This window comes from Notothenia rossii, assembly GCF_949606895.1.
Source record: "Notothenia rossii genome assembly, chromosome: 7".
NCBI lineage: Eukaryota > Metazoa > Chordata > Actinopteri > Perciformes > Nototheniidae > Notothenia > Notothenia rossii.
Genome location: NC_136905.1, coordinates 20,816,711 through 20,835,066, shown reverse-complemented (window position 1 = coordinate 20,835,066; position 18,356 = coordinate 20,816,711). Strand labels below are relative to the sequence as shown.

Here is an 18,356-nt window from a genome sequence, read left to right as displayed (position 1 = left end):
TCCCCAAAGATGGTACATTTGGTTTGAATTACTTTTACTTTAAACTGCTGGGTAATATAACTTTCAATAACATACCATCATTTTGATTTCCTACAAACATTATGAATGTAAATTGGTGAATTGATCTGTAGAGAATGTAAAAATGTTCATATTCTCCACATTTCTAAAATTCTCCCTATGACACATTCAGGGTTGCTGCTTTTACAATCATTCCATCAGATTTATTCTTAGCTTAGCTTGAAACAATATGTAACTTGTTTTTTTCGTGTTCAGTATTTATTATGGATGTTTGTGTCTCTGTGTGGATTTATAAATATGTGTTCATAAAGTATCTGCGATACATTACGGTATATTGTACATTTCTATACAATATCTCCATTAATGAACACTATTTATCGTTTACATTGTTTCTTTCCCCAATTTAGCCTGCAATATTTAGAATTGCGGTTAAAATTAAGAAAACAGTTTGTGACATTTCTTTTAGTTTTCAAAGGCATCGATCTTTGAAGTGATACAGGTTTCACAGCTCCATCTACTGTCACAAAGTGTAAGACCCAATCTACTACAAGACAGAAACACTGATGAGCTGAAATGAAACTAAAGACAACCACAGAGAGGGTCTACATTTTTAAGTTGAATCAACAGAATCAAATCATGAAAATAAAGGTGGACTGCCCCCTTGAGGATGATCCGGGTGACAGGCTATCAGGCTGACTCAGGATGGATTTAATTGAGGCAGTGTTTGATAAAAGCATTGTAAAAGCATGAATGAAACATCGGATGGCATTTAAACATTACACATTCTTTAACGTCTTAATGTCGTAATGATTTCTCTACCAATGATTTAGGATCTTTGTAAAGTTAAAACTTTTACGTAGATTTGTTGATATTCTAAACTCACCTGGCATTAATAGACATGCAGTTTGTGTACATCTGTTTACTGTGTGGTTTAGTGTAATACTGAATATACTTGTGTTACAATTGATGTTGCCTCATGGTAAGTGTAATGTCTATAACTTCTAGTATTGTAACATAATTAACTATATTATTTAAACTAATACTGTACTTAAGTTTTATTTGGAGATATTTGTACTTTGATTGAATAATTCCTCCTATATTTCATACTACCAGCCAACGTTGTACTTTTTACTCAAATGCATTTTATTTTACGCTTTATTTTCTAATTACCTTGTGGGGTAAGGTTAATTATAAATGAACTAATGCGACAAAACTACCACCTGCAACATTTACGTGACAAACATATATATTTATCATTCATTTATATCCAGTGAGGTAATAAAATTGACTCTGAAATGGATCAATCTACTGCATATTCATACTTTTATTAGTTTTAATTTTTTTATTTTAGATTGATGTTTACACTTTCGTACCTTAATTACTTACTTATGACACAGTATAGAGTATATTTTTCAACAACATGTGCATTTAGTACTTTATTGTATTTATTCTGTGTGTGAGTGTAAAGTCAAAGATACACTTCTTTGGGATATTCAAGTGTGTTATATTCTGTTATAATGGCTCTTTCCCCATCAGATCATGCAACCTGTATTGAGTTCAAACAGACACAAACAGGCAGTGTTTCGGCACCCCAGAGGAAAGAAAGTGATCTGACGTCAGCCGTCAAAAGTGAAAAGTAATGGGAAACAAGAATCACATCATCTTTTGGATTCCATGCAGCAGATCAGCCCAACGAGAACAGGTAAGAGAATCTTAAATCACGCCGAGTCCCCCTTCCTCATCCAAAACTTTTAGCCATTCAATATCTGTCAAGTCTAATCAAAATGGTTTTCTATGTAGTTTGAGATTAAAGAAGCAACCAGAATCTCTGGGTGGAAAACTTTATTTTTTATACAACTGTGATTATGTATTCCAAATTTATCATAAAACAGAGAGCTTAGTCTATCTATATTTAAGTGATTTTAAGAGAGCTCATTCAAGAATTAAATGATTTTTTGTCTTTTTTTTCGTTTCTGTGAAATGCCTACGCAGAAGTGTTTGACTCATTCGTATACAGCAGTCGTTCATTTATTAGCGCAAAAAAATTAATTAAATAGTGTCTCAACCGGTTTAGGTGATATAGGCTACTGTAGCTTTGACACTTGACACTGAAATCACAAACAACCATATGTGAAGAATATGAAATGATCTTGTTTATTAAATACATTTGTATCTTATTGAAGTATGTAACACACAACAAAGTTTGTTCTCCTTTTGTCTTTCAGAAATCCAAAACTGAGTCGACATACAATGGCGTACAACTTTATCATTTTCCTGTTTTTTCTGTGCAGTAAGTACATGTCTTTTCTCTCTCACATGCACTCAGAAATTAAAGTGGTCTTGCACAGGAAAATGAAACCGCAAACATGTTTGCACATCGGAAACTTCCGTGAACTGGCAGAGGTGTTGCCGTGTGCAAAAACAAAAATGCAAAATCTTTGGTGCTTCATATCTCTGTTTCCTTTCCTTCCTGTAAGACCTGGCTGTGGCGCTCACTGGTATGTACAACACAACGCAACTCGTAAATTACATTTGTATGAAACTTGTCATTTAATAAAACAAGCAAAACACAAATATAAAGCTAGACAACAACACCTGGTGAATCATTTTTTTCCATTCAGTCTGGGCCTACATAAGTCTTCCATCCCACTCTTTTCTGTCGGTGTGTGTGTGTGTGTGTGTGTGTGTGTGTGTGTGTGTGTGTGTGTGTGTGTGTGTGTGTGTGTGTGTGTGTGTGTGTGTGTGTGTGTGTGTGTGTGTGTGTGTGTGTGTGTGTGTGTGTGTGTGTGTGTGTGTGTGTGTGTGTGTGTGTGTGTGTGTGTGTGTGTGTGTGTGTGTGTGTGTGTGTGTGTGTGTGTGTGTGTGTGTGTGTGTGTGTGTGTGTGTGTGTGTGCGTGCGCGTGCGTGCGCGTGTGTGTGCGCTTGTGTGCGCTTGCCAGAGAACGCAGTGTCTTGCTACAGGATCGAGCCGGGGACAATAGCAGGCATCATCTGTGCTGATGTGCTGCTGACCCTTATCATTGTCATTGTCACCTACCGATGTGCCAGTTTAAGGCATCAGAAGAGAGAAAGTGGTGAGGAAATGAGGCTTAAATCTGTTTCTGTTGTGTGTGAATATCTGCAATGTTTTGGGACTCAGTAAATGAAGTGTAACTTTGTTAAATTTGGATTGTCAAATACTAATTACTCTCTTTGTGTCTTTCTTTTCATCTTCCCAGCTGACAAAGTGTATATGAATGTCCGGGCCAACTGCAAGAACTAATTTTAAAATGAAATGACATTCAGTTTCTTAGATCCTGTTTAGTGTATTGCAAGATGTTAGAACTCTTTTGCAATAAACACAACTGTCTAAAACACATTTCAGTTTTTGTTCATTATAAAGAGTACTATTTAACACACACATGTTGCAAACCCTAGTAAATAAGAGGTGTTCTGAACAGTGAATATGAACTGCTACCATCTACTCGGAGATACAGGGTCCCACGATTCAATAAAGTCAGACTGAAGCACTCCTTTGTGCATCAGTCAATCCTCACAGTAAATACAGAGCTAAATCCCAGATCAAATGCACGCTGAAGGCTCTTTGAGCAGCTTTTCTCTCACTGTTTGTGCTGTTATGTTAAATGTTTGTTGTTTGTGTTTCATGTATTGTGTCTGGATACTTGTCTGTTGATGTTGGACATGGAGCTGCTGTGACGCAAGTCAAATTTCAGACTTGATCTGACAAATAAAGTATTATCGTATCGTATCGTGTGTCTGGTCACAGACAACTTTAAAGGGGTAAATCTAATTCACCAGCCTTGTGAAATATGTTTGAATGCTAACCAGCTCATGAAAGTTACAGCACCCTCTGCAGTTGACTTTAGGTAGCAAAATGTCTAAATGCTGTCATTTGAACCCTTTAGGCCCCTGAAGTTTCCTTTTAAATATCTGTAAAGATACGAGTGATGACAAAAATAAAAGACAGATCAAATTATTTTAGATGGATGCTTTTAGTTTAGAATCGTACAAGCCACCAAATGGATAACGCATTAAAATGAATGCTGATAATATAATAATTCTGCACATCAGTACATGAGTACATTAAATAAAACACAGGAAGGGTATTTTTGTTAAGTCCAATGAATAATAGCAGTGTGCCTTTGTAAGTGTTTACTTAGTAACATGGTGTTTTCTGTTTGTCAGTTTCATTTATATTCATCTTTTGTATCACTCTGTACCAAAGTGACGTTTGAGCAGTGTGACTAACACGACACCTGATTAGATCCTGCATGAAAGCTACTGTATTGAGTTGAGCGGTGTGTTGAAGGTGTTAATGTTGTCAAACTGCTGCCTGCCATTTCCGTGAAACATGAAGAGCATGCATGTTGACCAAAGCCAATTTAATATCTTTGAAATATCAGTCTGACCTACCGCCTCTGTAGGTTCACAATGGTTTAGTTTATGCCGTGGAATCACTCTTAAATAACCACAAGAATAACAGCCATAGAATAGGATTGGACGGTTAAAAGCCAAACCACTTCATTCTTTCAAAACATTTGGAAAGTTGTTGCAGGGTTGTTGTGCTTGAGGAATCTCTCTCAGCTTGCTATTGCTCAACGTTGGCTGACCTGGTTCTGTATGATTGGACTTCAGGGCATCTCTTGATACCATTTCATTTTATTTAGACACTATTGTCAACTTTAATTCTAATTTTGAGGAAAAAATAAACACTTTTCTCATGTTCTGTCAATGATCCGTGGAGTGCCTCAAGGTTCGATTCTGGGACCATGCATTCATTGTTTATCCACTTTCTTGTGGATGACATCAAGAACTATAATTAATCTCCCTTTGAAATCCAGCAATTGCACCTCACTTGTTGGATTTTCTAAGTGATAATAAACTAAAGTATTTCAGCCCTCACCTGGGGTCATCCAAGGACAAGGTCACTGGTTCAAGTCCAGCGAATTATGTTTTGATCTATTATAATATATTAAAAATGCTTTTTGGTAGCCAGTTTATTAAACATCTGCCAGGTGACTCGTTCATTTTCATGTCATTAATAAGGTCATTAAAGATTATTGAGGGGTTAACAATTTTCAATCCTGTTTTTGATTATAAATGTTAATGAGTTGATTTTTCTTCTAGCTGATTTACAGCTCTTTTCCGGAAGATCAAACAACTGTAAGGAGGAATCTTTTTTTAGGAAATAACGAGCAAAAAATATAATTAAATGTCTTGTTAGAAAAAGAGAAGGAGGCATCTTTCACAGCCTGGCAAAACAAAAGCTGTTCTAAGTTGGGGTTTGTGACCCATTTGTAAGTATTACTATATTATTAATCAAGCATAATAAAACCACTCAACACATTTTTACAATAATGGTGTTATTATATTAATATGTACGCTTTAATATAAGATCAAGATGAAGATGAGTGAAAAGGGTCCAATTGGTTTTGCTGCTGCAAGGTATTTATAACTTTAAAAAATCACATAAGTCCTCTCTTACTATTATTTCTAAATTGAAAAACGATATGGATTATTTTGATTGGTGTTTTTGTAATCGGGTCACCTAGACGAGAAATGTAAATAGTTTTAATAATCTTATATATCCTATTGTTTTATATTGTACTACTTCTGTCGAGTATTTTAAGTATTTGTTCTAACCATTTGAAATATTCGGACAGCTGTAACATAAAAGAAGCAATGAAAGTACTTTCATTTCGCTGACAGGACATCAGCTTTGGAGTTAAACGTGTGGTTTAACACTGGCTCACAGACTAGCAGTGACTGTGGCCAACCGCCCACTGTTGTGAACCACAGGTCATGAGGAAGTGCTTTATTTGGTGATATGATATGATCAGATGCATTTCAGCAGAAACTGCAGGTGTGTGAAACTGACCTAATTCAGCTCCTTATCTTGGCATCTCTTGCGAACAGTAATTTATATAATTAACAAACTCTTAAAAAGTCAAAAAGAAGGCCTGAATCTTCAATCAAATGTGACAGTGGAAGAATTGCTGGTTGTATGTATTACACCTGCCAGCCTCACATAAGTGACAATACAGAGAAACAGCCGCTTCCTCTTCTCTCAGAGGACTCCCTCCTCCTCCTGTATATGCTGTCACATGCTGATAAACCCTCACACCGCTGCGAGTCAGGACCGTTTTTCATGAAACCTCTTCTGGCTTTTTGTTTATGGGTGCATCGACACAGCCCTTCGAAAGAGAGCTGTAGGACCGCTGGCCCTCTATCTCTCATTTCCTCTCTTGCCAGAAACCAACATAAAGAAGATGTCTGACGCCCTTTGTATTGTGGGTTCGTATTTTGGTGAGTGGTGTTCTTAATTTGTTTTTAACAGTGAATAATGAAGCAATTAAGGCACAGGCATTGTTGTTATTAAGTAAGGTTTACATAATGAACTTTCTGTCTTTCAGGATCCACAGAAGGACAGCAAGGTATCTTTAAAGCTTTAAACATTTGCCTCTGTTGTTGTATTTCGATTATGTGTTACAACTCTATGTCTTTGCCCTTTTTACAGATTGTGGTTCTTGTTACCTGATAAATATGGGCTCTATAATTGGCATTATCGCCTCTGACATCCTCTTGACCATCTTCATCATGATTTCTGTGTTCTGCTATGCAACTCATCTCAAGAAAAGGAGGAAGTGGGATTCTCGTGATGGTGAGCACTATCTTTGTGTATTGCTGCTTATTTTTGAGTATGCTCTGTCTATGGTATTACATGGCAGACGGGCAGTAACATGACCCTCTTCAACAGGAAAAAGAAATCCACCAACATCATCAGTTTCAAAGAAAATGGCAACAGAACTCACAGAATCTCCCTACCAGGTAAAGCAGAACTATTTCATTATGTAAGCCTTAAAGATACTTAAACTGTTATATCTACACGTCATTTGTGTTTCCATAATGATTTGTTTTGACTTCTCTGTAGGAGTTACATGGAATCCAATCAGATGTGTACAGCGATCTTCAGCAGTTTAGGAAATGAAACAAAGGAACTATAAAAAGAACAGCAATGCCTTAGCTGCATCTATAACTGGAAAACACTTCCTTAAACTCCAGCAGCATTATATGTAATAACAATCGTTATATTTATATGTTTTGTATGATTTAATAATGTTGTTTTGCTTGTTTGTAAATCTTAAGCTGTCTTCAAATTATATATTTTCTATTTAACCAATTGTAAATTAAACTACATTTTAAAAACAAGAAAATAATTAAGATGCATTATGTACTTGTTCTTTTATTCTGTATTTCACACGATTATATTCACATCTTCACATGACAGTTAACAAATACAGAGATCTGACAAAAGACACATTTTCAGTATATTTAGATTTAAAATGTAAACTACAATCTTCAACCAAATATCATGTGGAAGCAGTTTTAACCAGTTTCTAGTAAGTATAACACGTTTTGTTTTTTTAAACCTGTTTATTTATTTAAGAAAAAAAGAAGGAAAAACATCTACATTTGGATGAAAAAGCCCCCGAATTGGGAAACAGCCAGTCCGCCTCCTATGACTCAACAGATGGCAGCCCCTGACTCACTATGAGGAATAAATAGAATCAGGAAAAATAATTGGTATTCAGCAATACATACCAGAATGACGAAGCAAGATCTATAAAAAACAAATGCCTAATAATTAGACAGGGATGACATACTAAATGAAATGCATTTGTCTCATTAAAATGCATTGCAAACACACCTCTGATCATACGGTGGCTCTGATCTTTGCTGGAACAGCGAAGGTACTGGGGCTCTGCTCTGGAGGAACTAAAGCATACATAAGAAATTACCATTCTTTCATGAAAGCTCTGTATAAATCAGTTATAAACAATGTTTTTACAATATTCACTTGTGGAAGAAAACTCCTCTTACCTATTGGATACATTTCATGGCTCAAACTCTCTGGTTTCTGTAGGAATATTAAAAACAATTGATCACCCTTTAATTGTTCAGAAGATAATTCTTGGAAAAACACATCTTGTTCAATAAGCGCAGGCTCTTACCATCAGTCTGGATCTCCTCTGATGCCCACTGGAGCAGGTCTGCCATTGTGGCACTCCAAACTATCCCAATCCAGCGGCACTCTGCCTGGGCCTGGAGCCAGCATCCCATTCAACTCATGAACTCTTCCTGGTGTTGCCTTTCTTTGGACACTACCAGTCATTCTGTCTTTACTCAAACGAACAACTGGTTTTCCTGACAAATATTCAACCTCCTGAGCCTCCACCATCACTCCTTCCTCACCGCTTGCTTTTTGTTTCTCGTGTGACCCACTTTGTTCCCTGCTCCCCTGAACCGGCACGCTGCTCAGATCCATTGACCCCACATTGGTTTTATCCCCCGATGGTGCTGCGTATTTCTCCTCAGCTTTGGGAATCTTGGTCACGTCACTGTCAAGGCCTTTAAATGCATCTGGGAAGAGTCAAAATTGTTACTACAACTTCTGCGTAATTGTGTACATAACATTCAAGATTCATAATTCCTTTTATTGTTATATCTTAATTATATATATATAGAGAGTAAAACAAATAACAGACATTGGGAAGCCCATGCACATACCTGTAAATCCATTGCTGCCATAACTCGCTGTAGATTTAGCCTCAGACCTTTCTGTGACTGAGTTTGCAGCTATGTAAAAATAAAGATGTGACAAGTTCCAATAATCAGGAGCTGTGTTGTATTTACATATGAGGCATGATACCACATTTAAAACAAACATACTTATAAATACACATGCTAATAACTGTACTTTACTGCCTTCAGCCTCCCCAGGTTGATATTCTGGGCTCCCTCGAAAATAATATCCTCCCCTCTGTCACGAACCTTGGAGTGACCTTCAATAGCGCTTTTAAATTCGATAAGCAGGTCAGCAGCGTAGTCAAAACCTGCTTTTTTAAAATACGACTATTGGCCAAGAACAAATCGTTTTTATCTTTTAAAGACCTGGAAAGGGTTATTAACGCCTTTGTTACCTCGAGGTTGGACTACTGCAACGCTCTGTACGTGGGTATGGACCAGGCCTCAATTAAACGCCTGCAGCTAGTGCAGAACGCAGCTGCACGTCTACTCACTGGCCACAAAAAGCGTGACCACATCACCCCAATTCTGGCCTTCCAATTGGGTTCAGAATTGATTTTAAACTCCTTTTATTGGTTTTTAAAGCACTAAATGGGCTGGCTCCGGCCTATATAGCTGAACTCCTCCAGCGCTACACCCCAGCCAGAGCTTTAAGGTTTGCTGACCAGCTGCTGCTGATCGTGACCAAGACCAGGCTCAAAACCAGAGGGCACCGAGCCTTCACAGCAGCTGGCTCTAGGCTCTGGAACACTCTGCCCCTCCATGTGAGGTTGGCCCAGACCCTAGGGGTTTTTAAATCTACTCTTAAAACACACTTCTTCTCCCTGGCCTTCTAGTCAGAGCGGAGCACGACCCGACTTTTCCCTGTGTTTTTTATATATCTGTTGTAATTTATTGTCTTTTATTGTGATTGTAGTAATGTGTTTATGTGATTGTAGTATTTATTACATGTACAGCACTTTGGCCCGACCAAAAATCGCTTTTAAATGTGCTTTATAAATAAACTTTGATTTGATTTGATTTACTGTGTATTTCTTTCATCAACAAAAAGGAAAAACATGTACCTTCAGACTCTTGCTCGTTCTTAGGTGTAGGGTATTCTGCAAACATGAAACAAAACAAGATTATAATCACCAGGGTGTTTTTATGGTAACAAGCAAATAGTGTCAAAGGTGCTTTCTGCAGTACACCCTGAAGATATATCTCAATGACAAAGCTTCACAAATACCATATGTCTCTGTTCGGTTTTTGTGTCTTTTGCGGCCTGGTCTTTGAAACTCGCATTTACGATAGGCAACAAAAAGTACTTTGAGGATCTGGTGAGACAAGGCCTTCCTGTTTTAAAACTGAAACCATTGATTGTACCTGAAAGCAAACAATTTTAATCACACACCTGTTGTATTTGCAGGAATGGCCTTTTCGGTAGTTGTGCCAAGTGTATCTATGAGAAGAATAATGAACAAGTAATTGAATATCATTTTTGCAACAGTAGTATAAGCAGCTATTTATCTTGTTTCAAAAAGCAGTAATATGTTTCTCGTAAAAAAGGAACAAACAGTAAAGTTGACAAAAGTAATTTCACCATATAGATTGCTTAACACTTTTTGTCTTCGCGCTTGAAAAGAGAGAAAGAAAGATACAACATCTATCATTCTGACGTCGTATTTAAGCAATTTGAAATGTTTACAAAAGTGATATAAACACAAAACGAGGTCATTTGTTCTCCATTCAGGTTGGTTTACCTCTGATTGGGGCAGTAAGCACCATAGTTGCAAATGGAAGAAGTAGACACATTAAGCTGAAACGAATAAGACTGCAATCAATTCAAGGTTGAAATACATGTTTATGTGGATTTGTATAGCTTTGTCAATTTCAGCTGGTAATTGAAATATATTTCATTGACGGATTTGATGAAAAATACATTAATTATATTGTAAAAAAACAACTTACAGCTTCATTGTTGACTTTGGTCCTCAGCACCCACTGTTTGTCGGCAAGAGTACTGTTTTGAACTACCGTTTATCCTGAATTTTTACTTTTAATAGGTCTCCACTCCAAGTTAATTATAGATGCTAAAAAGATGTAACAGATAGGCCTATTGTAGTCAAATACTTTTTCGGTTTGTCTAAGAGCGCATGACTTCCAGGCAGAGAAGTAACAATTTGGCTACAGAAATAATTTACAGGGGTCCATTATCTCATTATCTCAAATCAAGAAGGAAACAAATGTTCTCAACATTCCAGCTCATGGAGTCGTCTTTTCCTCCATTATGTGTTGATTACTGGTGGGTTCTTCAGGAAAATGCCCCAGGCTTTTTCTATGACTGAGGTAGCCTTTTAAATGATGCCACACAACATGCATTGTTTTCCATCACTGTTTTACCATTGTCCATTTAAACAGTGAACCCAAACAAAGAGCTTTTCAAAAACAGGCCCAAGCCCTTGACTGAGCATCACTCCATAGAATTGCCTCTTGATAGAAACATCCTGAAATGGAGAGCACAATAACGCAGTGATTAAAAGCAGTGAGTTACACAATTATTTGAATTGCAGTCTTGTGTGTATGCCTGCTCCAGGCTTTTCAACTAAACTACTATATTAACCATGCGACTTATAGGTCCACTGAATCATATCAGACTGCCCATAAGAATCTTTGCAGGGCCAGAGAGGTGGTTAATGGCGCATGTTGCCTGTGGAAATTAACACTTCGTGTGGCTATACAAATCAGATCCACTGACTAAACATTTGAGATGTGGTCGAATACACACATGCCTACAGACGCATGCAGATAAAAGTTTCTGCCTCTATCAGACCTGTTGGTGGCAGAGGGTGCTACAGTCTCCCCATGAAAGAGAAAAAAGGGAGAGCGCCCTCTGCGGGAAAGGCTGTTCGCACTAAGCTCTTGATCCCAAGCATCGCCATATTGACGTCCCAACAACGCTGAGAGGTAATCGCGTTATTTAACCACAAATCGTCGTAGGTAGGGAACTGCTTTTGAGTGTTTTATACGTGTCGAAAAGCTGTGAACATGTAACACAACCGCGGTGCCTTTTTACTGCTCGATCACGGTGTTTTTAGGAGGTTTTTTCAAGGCGTTGTCAGTCAGTTGCCTCGCCAGCCAGCAGGCTATTCACTCCCCTAGCCTGTTAGCTTAGCACTTCTAGCTTTAGGAAATATATTTCTCGAGGCTGGTTGTTTAGCTGTACTTCAATAATAGCCCCTATAATGATTATTTTACCTTTTTGAACGCGTGGCGTTTAACTATTTCCGTTATAGTCCCATAATTTAGCCGCAATATAGTTGTGACTTTCCAACCGGCTTTTCCCTCTGCTGTTGGCGAGCTAATGCTAACTCGCTAGCAGCCCGACCAGCTGCCCGGTTGCCTAAGAGCTAGCAGCTAGCTTCACTGCACTTGTACAGGCCCTGGGCCACAGAGGGTCTCTGCGTACACTCACCTTTTCATTAAACTATTTAGCGGGCGAACTGGCTACAACTGAACCATTGTCTTATACCGGAGTAACCATATTTCGATAAGATTACTTTATTAAACCCATTAATCTAATGTAGCCCTACGAGCTGATTGGCTGGCATACATAGATAGCTCACATAGTTTGTTCGTGTTTGCTTAATTGAGAGCATTGATTTTAATCAACCCACTTTCTGTCTTTTTTTCATCAGGAGATACTGCCTTGGTGTAGCCCCCAGTGATGACTGTATTGAGCCCTGTACCTCCTGATTAGACTGGTTGGATGCCCCCATTTAACATTCAGGTCTCTATATTTCATACGCAACATTATTTGGACACTAACATGTATAATAATATATATTCTCAATACACCTGTTATACCTGTGTTATTAAAATAGCATTTGTTGTATTTTCATTAACTACCTATTGCCTTTCACATGAAACATCTGCAGTTTGAAACTCAAATCAACATCCTCTGAAACTGGAGGGGAAACATTTTCATGTTAATTCAAATATTGATATGTATCTGTTTGCTTTGATTAGCATTTCTCAGTTTAAATACGTAATATTTGTTTGTATTTTGGTTTGGCTGTAGAATGCTAATGGTCTGTTTTTATATGTATGCCCATGTAGCTTTCTTACCATAAAGGCATCTCAACTGCTCCTGTTTCAATTCATCTATCACCATCATCCTGGAGGGAACCTCCCAGGTATCGTGTTGCCTTATAATTAAAGTACCTTATCACCTTTGTGTAGTTATAGGATGTCCTCTAGTGCTAACCAGTAGACGAAATGTTATTTAATTGGCTTGATCTATTGTATACGGAATGTGTGATTATATGTAACTCAATTTTTTTACATTATCTATTTTGTTTTAGGAGATTAAGAGAAGATCCTGTGTAGAATATGTCTGGCCCTGTCCCAAGCCGCTCTCGAGTTTACCCTGATGTAAACACACAGAGACCTAGGGAATATTGGGACTATGAGTCCCATGTTGTTGAATGGGGGTAAGTCAAAGGGAAATAGTTACTTGTTTTTGTTTTGCTTTGTTAGGTAAGCCATGTCATCGTTGTTGATCATGTTTTTGTTTTTTTTAGGAACCAAGACGACTATCAGCTAGTCAGAAAACTAGGGAGAGGCAAATATAGTGAAGTATTTGAAGCCATAAACATCACAAACAATGAAAAAGTGGTCGTCAAAATACTGAAGGTATGGAAATAATCAATTGAGTATCCTGGTAATTGAACGGTCATAGTTGTAATATGTATCACCTCTAGTTAATTTACTAACAAGATTATCTTTGTTCACAGCCGGTCAAAAAAAAGAAAATTAAGAGAGAAATAAAGATCCTGGAGAATCTGAGGGGTGGCCCAAATATCATCTCACTGTTAGATATCGTCAAGGATCCTGTGGTAATTTTGATCTCCCTTTTTGCAATGTAACAATTTAGTAAATGTATAATACTGTAGGTACAAGGTTTTAATGCATACATTTATTTCTCTTTGTCCTTTCAGTCCCGAACCCCTGCTCTGGTCTTTGAACATGTGAACAACACAGATTTCAAGGTAAAACCCAGTGCATCATTTTAGATATGCTAATATTATTATTATTTTTGTTTTTAAATGGCTCATAAATCTTATTTTTTTTACAGCAATTGTATCAAACCCTATCTGACTTTGACATACGGTTCTACATGTACGAAATCCTAAAGGTAAGAAATGGCTTCTGCACTTAGTTTTCTCTCAATTTTATGGACTGCCTTAGTTGTTTGCAAATAGCCAGAAACGTTATATCAGTTTAACATTAAGTATTTATTCTCAAAGTATATCTCCTTCTTTTTCTCTGAAAGGCTCTGGATTACTGCCACAGTATGGGGATTATGCACAGAGATGTCAAGCCACACAATGTAATGATTGATCACGAACACAGAAAGGTATTGTCTCACATGCTGACCATTTTTTATTCTGATCATGTTTCGTCCACTTTACTGTGTCACCGGCTAAATGCATAAAAAGAATGAAATATATATTCACGTTTATTGTTTTTTATAATCCTCAAGCTCCGCCTAATCGATTGGGGTTTGGCAGAATTCTACCACCCAAACCAGGAATACAACGTCAGAGTGGCATCCAGGTACTTCAAAGGACCTGAACTGTTGGTAGACTACCAGGTGAGCCTCGTACACTGTTCTATGCACGTAGTTTGTCAAAATGACAATTTAAAGTATGAAAGAAGAGACAATTGTTTTTTACTTTTGTTAAATGCAGCCATGGAGTCAGTTCAAACATTTTAACTCTTTATCTTATTTATAGATGTATGACTACAGCTTGGACATGTGGAGTTTGGGTTGCATGCTCGCCAGCATGATCTTCAGAAAGGAGCCTTTCTTCCACGGTCATGACAACTACGATCAGGTATGTAGAATAAGGTCTTTTTTGTATATGTTCATACATCTGTGGCCTAAAGAGACCAGTGTCTGTATTTCTTTCATCATTGAATAATACAAACTGTTATATCAGTTTCACAGAGTAAAACATTATTTGAAAACTAGACCTATGAAATGTAGCAGCTCTGATGGCGCACCTGGGGATTTATATCCTCCTTAAAGTCATCTACACAGTTATTGAGCCAGTGTAGACATTTGTTATAATCTTTTTGAGAGTTTGGTGCTCCAAATATTAAAGGGGTCTAAGAGACTAATGTGTCTGTAACAGTGGACATGGGTCGTCGTTACACATTTTACTCCCATGTATGGTGTCGGTTGTCTTGTGGGCTCTCCCCATATACACTAACACTGAACACAGCATTTCCAGTTTGTTCCTTGCTTCTTTGTTTGGTTCCTTTTTAACCCTGTATGACACTGGTTGAAATAGTGTTTATGTTCTACTGATAAACAATCAACTGTTGATTTAATATTACATTAACTGAACTAATTATCTTGTACAACTTCAAAACTGTGCTCAGAGATGGAACTGTACAATTGTAATTATTGCCCTTTATTAGGTGTGTGTGTGTGTGTATGTATGTATGTGTATATATATATATATATATTCCAAATTCCTATACAACTTAAATAATTATAAAGTTGCCCTTAATAAATACATTTGATCAAACTGTAAAGATATGTAATGAAACATGCTCATTGTTCATTTAGCAAGGTCTTTATTCCTATCGGCTTAGTCTCCATTAATCAACTCTTTATTGACATCATGTATCGCTCCATACAAACCCACCACCTTCACACTAGTACAGTACACTATAAACTGCAATGGATTCCATGCACCTTAATGCCCTTCAAAGGATTTACCAAATGCCTACTTCTAATGTTAAATGATGCCTCTTCTAACTTGCAGCTGGTGCGGATCGCAAAGGTACTCGGCACCGAGGACCTGTACGACTACATTGACAAGTACAACATTGAATTGGACCCACGGTTCAATGACATTCTTGGAAGGTAAAACATTGGAGCTGTTTGACCTCGGCAAAGTATCAACATCAATTAGCACTTAATCCCTTGGATTTTTTCTCCACAGACACTCCCGCAAAAGATGGGAGAGGTTTGTGCACAGCGAGAACCAGCACCTGGTCAGCACGGAGGCTCTCGACTTCCTGGACAAACTGCTGCGCTACGACCATCAAGCTCGCCTCACGGCTAGAGAGGCCATGGATCACCCCTACTTCTGTACGTTTATTTCCCATCAATGTCTTAATTGAATAAATTGTCTCAAAATCTGAGCGCACTGCATTAAGTGGCTTCATGTGTCAACACGTGTTTTTGGTTCATGAGGCACTCAAATCCACTTTTTGTTCACAGATCCTATCGTTAAAGATCAGGGAAGAGGGGCCACTCCTGGAGGGATGGCTGCAAGCTCAACACCAGTCAGCTCCTCAAGTATGATGGCTGGTAAGTAAGCACAGGAAAACACAAATTATTCTCATAATCTGTCTATTTAGGTTAAGTTATAACTCATATAAGTATGGCTGCAATTGAGGATTATTTCCATTATCGATAAAATGTTATGTTGATTATTTTGTCATTTATCATTTGGTCAAAAATAAAGATCCCAGTTTCTAAAGTCCATCTTTTAATGCCATGTTTTGTCATCCAAAATCCCAATCATATGTAGTTTTATATGATATGAAACAGAGTAAAGCAGGAATTTTCCACATTCAAGAGGTTGAAAACTGTTAATCAAAATAGTATAATGCTAATGTACTGAGAATATGTAATAATGGAAATGTAATGACTGAGGAATTCATTTGAAACAAAGTACCAACTGTCTGTCCAATCAACAACAGGAAAAACCCGATCATCTGACTTTAAGATGATCTGATTTGTATATGATCGATGCTCTGTTTCTCTTTATAAGTTATTTGCAGATTAAATAACCTTCCCCTGACCCACCAATTGTTTCTTTGTTTTTGCCAGCTCAAACTAGTTCTGCTTATCGCCTTGTAGTGTTTCCTTTATCAACTCAAGCCAACTTATCTTCGCCTGTTCTCTCAAGGAGTCACAAGGCTGAATTATTCTACAATATAATGTGTGGCGACTCATGCTCGGTGCATTTCACTTCAGACTTGATTGATTGAACCCCATTGCATTGGTTTTTTCTTCTAAATAAACATATAAAGACAATTTGTTGAATGACTTTATCTGATTTCCACCACAGTAGTTAGTAATCATGTTTCTGTCCATTGACTAATCGTTTAAGTTGTCCTTATGCGTTTAGATTATTGAAAGTAGCATAATAAGCTAAAACTATCATCTTTCTTCAAATGAGAGGGAAAAAACTCTTTGCAGCCAAGGAAATGTACATGTTTTATGAAATGGTGCTTCACAATTTCTTTGACTTCAATCCATGTTTTTTCTCGAACTTGAGATGTCATATAAATGTATAAACCATAAATGATTAAATGATTAATGAGCACACTGTGTCTCCTAGGAATCACCTCAATGTCCTCTTCACAGCCACTGGCTAACATTGCTGGATCTCCCGTCATCTCTGCTCCCAACACCCTGGCCACACAAGTCCCTGCAGCCACCGGGGCTCAACCCTGAAGCCACTTCCTCTCCCGTGTTAATGTGTGCTCATGGCCATGTCCTGCCTAGCTCTCACTGCGGCCCAGGGCCACGGCTCCCCTTTTTATGTTGAAAAATAACAAAGAAGAAGATTTAAAAATTGCTTTTCACATTCAGTTATATTTTGACACCTGGACTCGACAGAAATGTATTGTTGCACCTGTCAGGATTATTAGAATTAATTTGGGTGTGTTATTTGACAATGCCATTGTCTAGAAACTCTAATAAGATGTAGACATGAAGAGAATGGATAATAAAATTTATTTTGTATGTTCCAAATATACAGTCTTGCTTGAAACTGTTTGATGGGGATCCTGCTGTATTACACTGTGAACCTTGACAAGACTTCACTAAACAAGAGTCGGGAATCTGGTGTGCCCCACCTAACAGTGCTCGCTGGTTGCACACGATGTAATGTGCAGGAGTTGTTGGTGTTTTGAAGTTGTTAGATGCTATAATTCTTTAATTGGACTTTTGTAGATATTCTACAGTTACTGTCAGGTTGCATGCACCCAATGCTGAGTATCACAGGGTCAATAGTTTGCCAATTTTATGTTACTTTCACTTCTATATGTGTATGTATGTGTTCATGTTTGTTTTTTATGAAGTCTCTTACACATGATTTTGATTACATAGACAATTTTGTAACTTTTTGTTTTATGTTGGGAGGAGTCATCACCTACAAAAACAACTTCAAAAATAAACAATTTAAACAGGGCTTGCAGACACTACATGTTATTGAGTATACCGTCTGGTGACTGGTCACATTATATGAGTGAATTAAAGCAGAGTAGTGTAGTCAGTGTATCCCAATAAGACACACTTACTTAATGACAATGAAACAATGTTGGCACCAAATTACTTAGAGAAAGTTTATTCATAGTTAATTTCGCAACCTTTTACATACATGTTCATACATTTAAATTTAAACAAAATGACTGCAATTACTTGTACCTTTTTCTTTTGAAATATGGAAGCATCATTTTTTTTTTTTTTTTTTACAAAGCTCTTTAAAAAGAAAGGACTGCAATGAAACCAATTTGGAGCTTAGCCTGTGTCTGTCAAATGCTGGCCAACTTGTGGTGAGTATGTGCTTAGATCATTTTAGGAAGAAAAAAAAGGCAGCACCTATAAAACCAATCTGAGTTAAAGATGTTTGGCAAAAACACAAATCATACATTCATTAGATGACTCCAATGATCTCCAT

The 18,356-nt window shown here is 37.4% G+C and overlaps 4 protein-coding genes across 10 annotated transcripts; 3 read left to right on the top strand and 1 right to left on the bottom strand.

Annotated features, from left to right (window-relative positions):
• Window positions 1-1,582: 1,582 nt before the first annotated feature.
• hcst (hematopoietic cell signal transducer) lies at window positions 1,583-3,376 on the top strand. The gene is made up of 5 exons (XM_079641415.1): window positions 1,583-1,720; window positions 2,244-2,308; window positions 2,496-2,516; window positions 2,958-3,092; window positions 3,237-3,376. Exons 2-5 carry the CDS (start codon window positions 2,269-2,271, stop codon window positions 3,278-3,280), a joined length of 240 nt encoding a protein of 79 aa, XP_079497541.1. The 5' UTR covers window positions 1,583-1,720; window positions 2,244-2,268; the 3' UTR covers window positions 3,281-3,376.
• A 2,464-nt stretch (window positions 3,377-5,840) lies between these two features.
• Window positions 5,841-7,239, top strand: tyrobp (transmembrane immune signaling adaptor TYROBP). Its single transcript, XM_079641054.1, has 5 exons — window positions 5,841-6,324; window positions 6,432-6,452; window positions 6,536-6,679; window positions 6,776-6,846; window positions 6,950-7,239. The coding sequence occupies exons 1-5, from the start codon at window positions 6,288-6,290 to the stop codon at window positions 7,004-7,006; spliced, it is 330 nt and encodes a 109-aa protein (XP_079497180.1). The 5' UTR covers window positions 5,841-6,287; the 3' UTR covers window positions 7,007-7,239.
• An 18-nt stretch (window positions 7,240-7,257) lies between these two features.
• LOC307013611 (uncharacterized protein) lies at window positions 7,258-12,272 on the bottom strand. Of its 6 annotated transcripts, none has more exons than XR_013800994.1 (11): window positions 12,059-12,272; window positions 10,555-11,090; window positions 10,347-10,402; window positions 10,187-10,219; window positions 9,998-10,045; window positions 9,669-9,704; window positions 8,587-8,655; window positions 8,031-8,439; window positions 7,900-7,936; window positions 7,727-7,794; window positions 7,262-7,567 (listed from the first exon to the last, which is right to left on the bottom strand). XR_013800994.1 is itself a non-coding variant. In XM_079641052.1 (10 exons), the coding sequence occupies exons 2-8, from the start codon at window positions 10,560-10,562 to the stop codon at window positions 8,033-8,035; spliced, it is 657 nt and encodes a 218-aa protein (XP_079497178.1). In that variant the 5' UTR covers window positions 10,563-11,090; window positions 11,842-12,040; the 3' UTR covers window positions 7,262-7,794; window positions 7,900-7,936; window positions 8,031-8,032. The 6 variants fall into 6 exon arrangements, 1 of the variants encoding a protein (XP_079497178.1); XR_013800995.1 differs by lacking the exon at window positions 12,059-12,272 and adding an exon at window positions 11,842-12,040 and having other exon boundaries at window positions 7,262-7,639; XR_013800996.1 differs by lacking the exon at window positions 12,059-12,272 and adding an exon at window positions 11,842-12,040.
• On the top strand, window positions 11,378-17,866 carry LOC307013610 (casein kinase II subunit alpha). 2 transcript variants are annotated; one of them, XM_079641050.1, is made up of 15 exons: window positions 11,378-11,550; window positions 12,282-12,373; window positions 12,703-12,779; window positions 12,948-13,076; window positions 13,167-13,278; window positions 13,380-13,481; window positions 13,584-13,634; window positions 13,721-13,780; window positions 13,919-14,002; window positions 14,129-14,239; window positions 14,382-14,483; window positions 15,423-15,523; window positions 15,603-15,751; window positions 15,884-15,973; window positions 17,013-17,866. In XM_079641050.1, the coding sequence occupies exons 4-15, from the start codon at window positions 12,976-12,978 to the stop codon at window positions 17,126-17,128; spliced, it is 1,179 nt and encodes a 392-aa protein (XP_079497176.1). In that variant the 5' UTR covers window positions 11,378-11,550; window positions 12,282-12,373; window positions 12,703-12,779; window positions 12,948-12,975; the 3' UTR covers window positions 17,129-17,866. The 2 variants fall into 2 exon arrangements, with proteins under 2 accessions (XP_079497176.1, XP_079497177.1); XM_079641051.1 differs by lacking the exon at window positions 11,378-11,550 and adding an exon at window positions 11,560-11,583.
• Window positions 17,867-18,356: the final 490 nt, after the last annotated feature.

What these genes read in the sequence shown, in the direction of transcription:
- LOC307013610 (XM_079641050.1), top strand. Translation starts at nt 12,976, where the DNA reads ATGTCTGGCCCTGTCCCAAGCCGCTCTCGAGTTTACCCTGATGTAAAC. An exon ending in TCCCATGTTGTTGAATGGGG is followed by an intron (nt 13,077 to 13,166) that starts GTAAGTCAAAGG and finishes TGTTTTTTTTAG; the next exon opens with GAACCAAGACGACTATCAGC. An exon ending in TTCAATGACATTCTTGGAAG is followed by an intron (nt 15,524 to 15,602) that starts GTAAAACATTGG and finishes TTTTCTCCACAG; the next exon opens with ACACTCCCGCAAAAGATGGG.
- tyrobp (XM_079641054.1), top strand. Translation starts at nt 6,288, where the DNA reads ATGTCTGACGCCCTTTGTATTGTGGGTTCGTATTTTG. An exon ending in GAAGTGGGATTCTCGTGATG is followed by an intron (nt 6,680 to 6,775) that starts GTGAGCACTATC and finishes CCTCTTCAACAG; the next exon opens with GAAAAAGAAATCCACCAACA. An exon ending in TCACAGAATCTCCCTACCAG is followed by an intron (nt 6,847 to 6,949) that starts GTAAAGCAGAAC and finishes ACTTCTCTGTAG; the next exon opens with GAGTTACATGGAATCCAATC.
- hcst (XM_079641415.1), top strand. Translation starts at nt 2,269, where the DNA reads ATGGCGTACAACTTTATCATTTTCCTGTTTTTTCTGTGCA. An exon ending in TTTCCTGTTTTTTCTGTGCA is followed by an intron (nt 2,309 to 2,495) that starts GTAAGTACATGT and finishes CCTTCCTGTAAG; the next exon opens with ACCTGGCTGTGGCGCTCACT. An exon ending in CCTGGCTGTGGCGCTCACTG is followed by an intron (nt 2,517 to 2,957) that starts GTATGTACAACA and finishes TGCGCTTGCCAG; the next exon opens with AGAACGCAGTGTCTTGCTAC.
- LOC307013611 (XM_079641052.1), bottom strand. An exon ending in AGTGTTAAGCAATCTATATG is followed by an intron (nt 10,046 to 10,186) that starts GTGAAATTACTT and finishes TTCTTCTCATAG; the next exon opens with ATACACTTGGCACAACTACC. An exon ending in CATTCCTGCAAATACAACAG is followed by an intron (nt 9,705 to 9,997) that starts GTGTGTGATTAA and finishes TCATGTTTGCAG; the next exon opens with AATACCCTACACCTAAGAAC.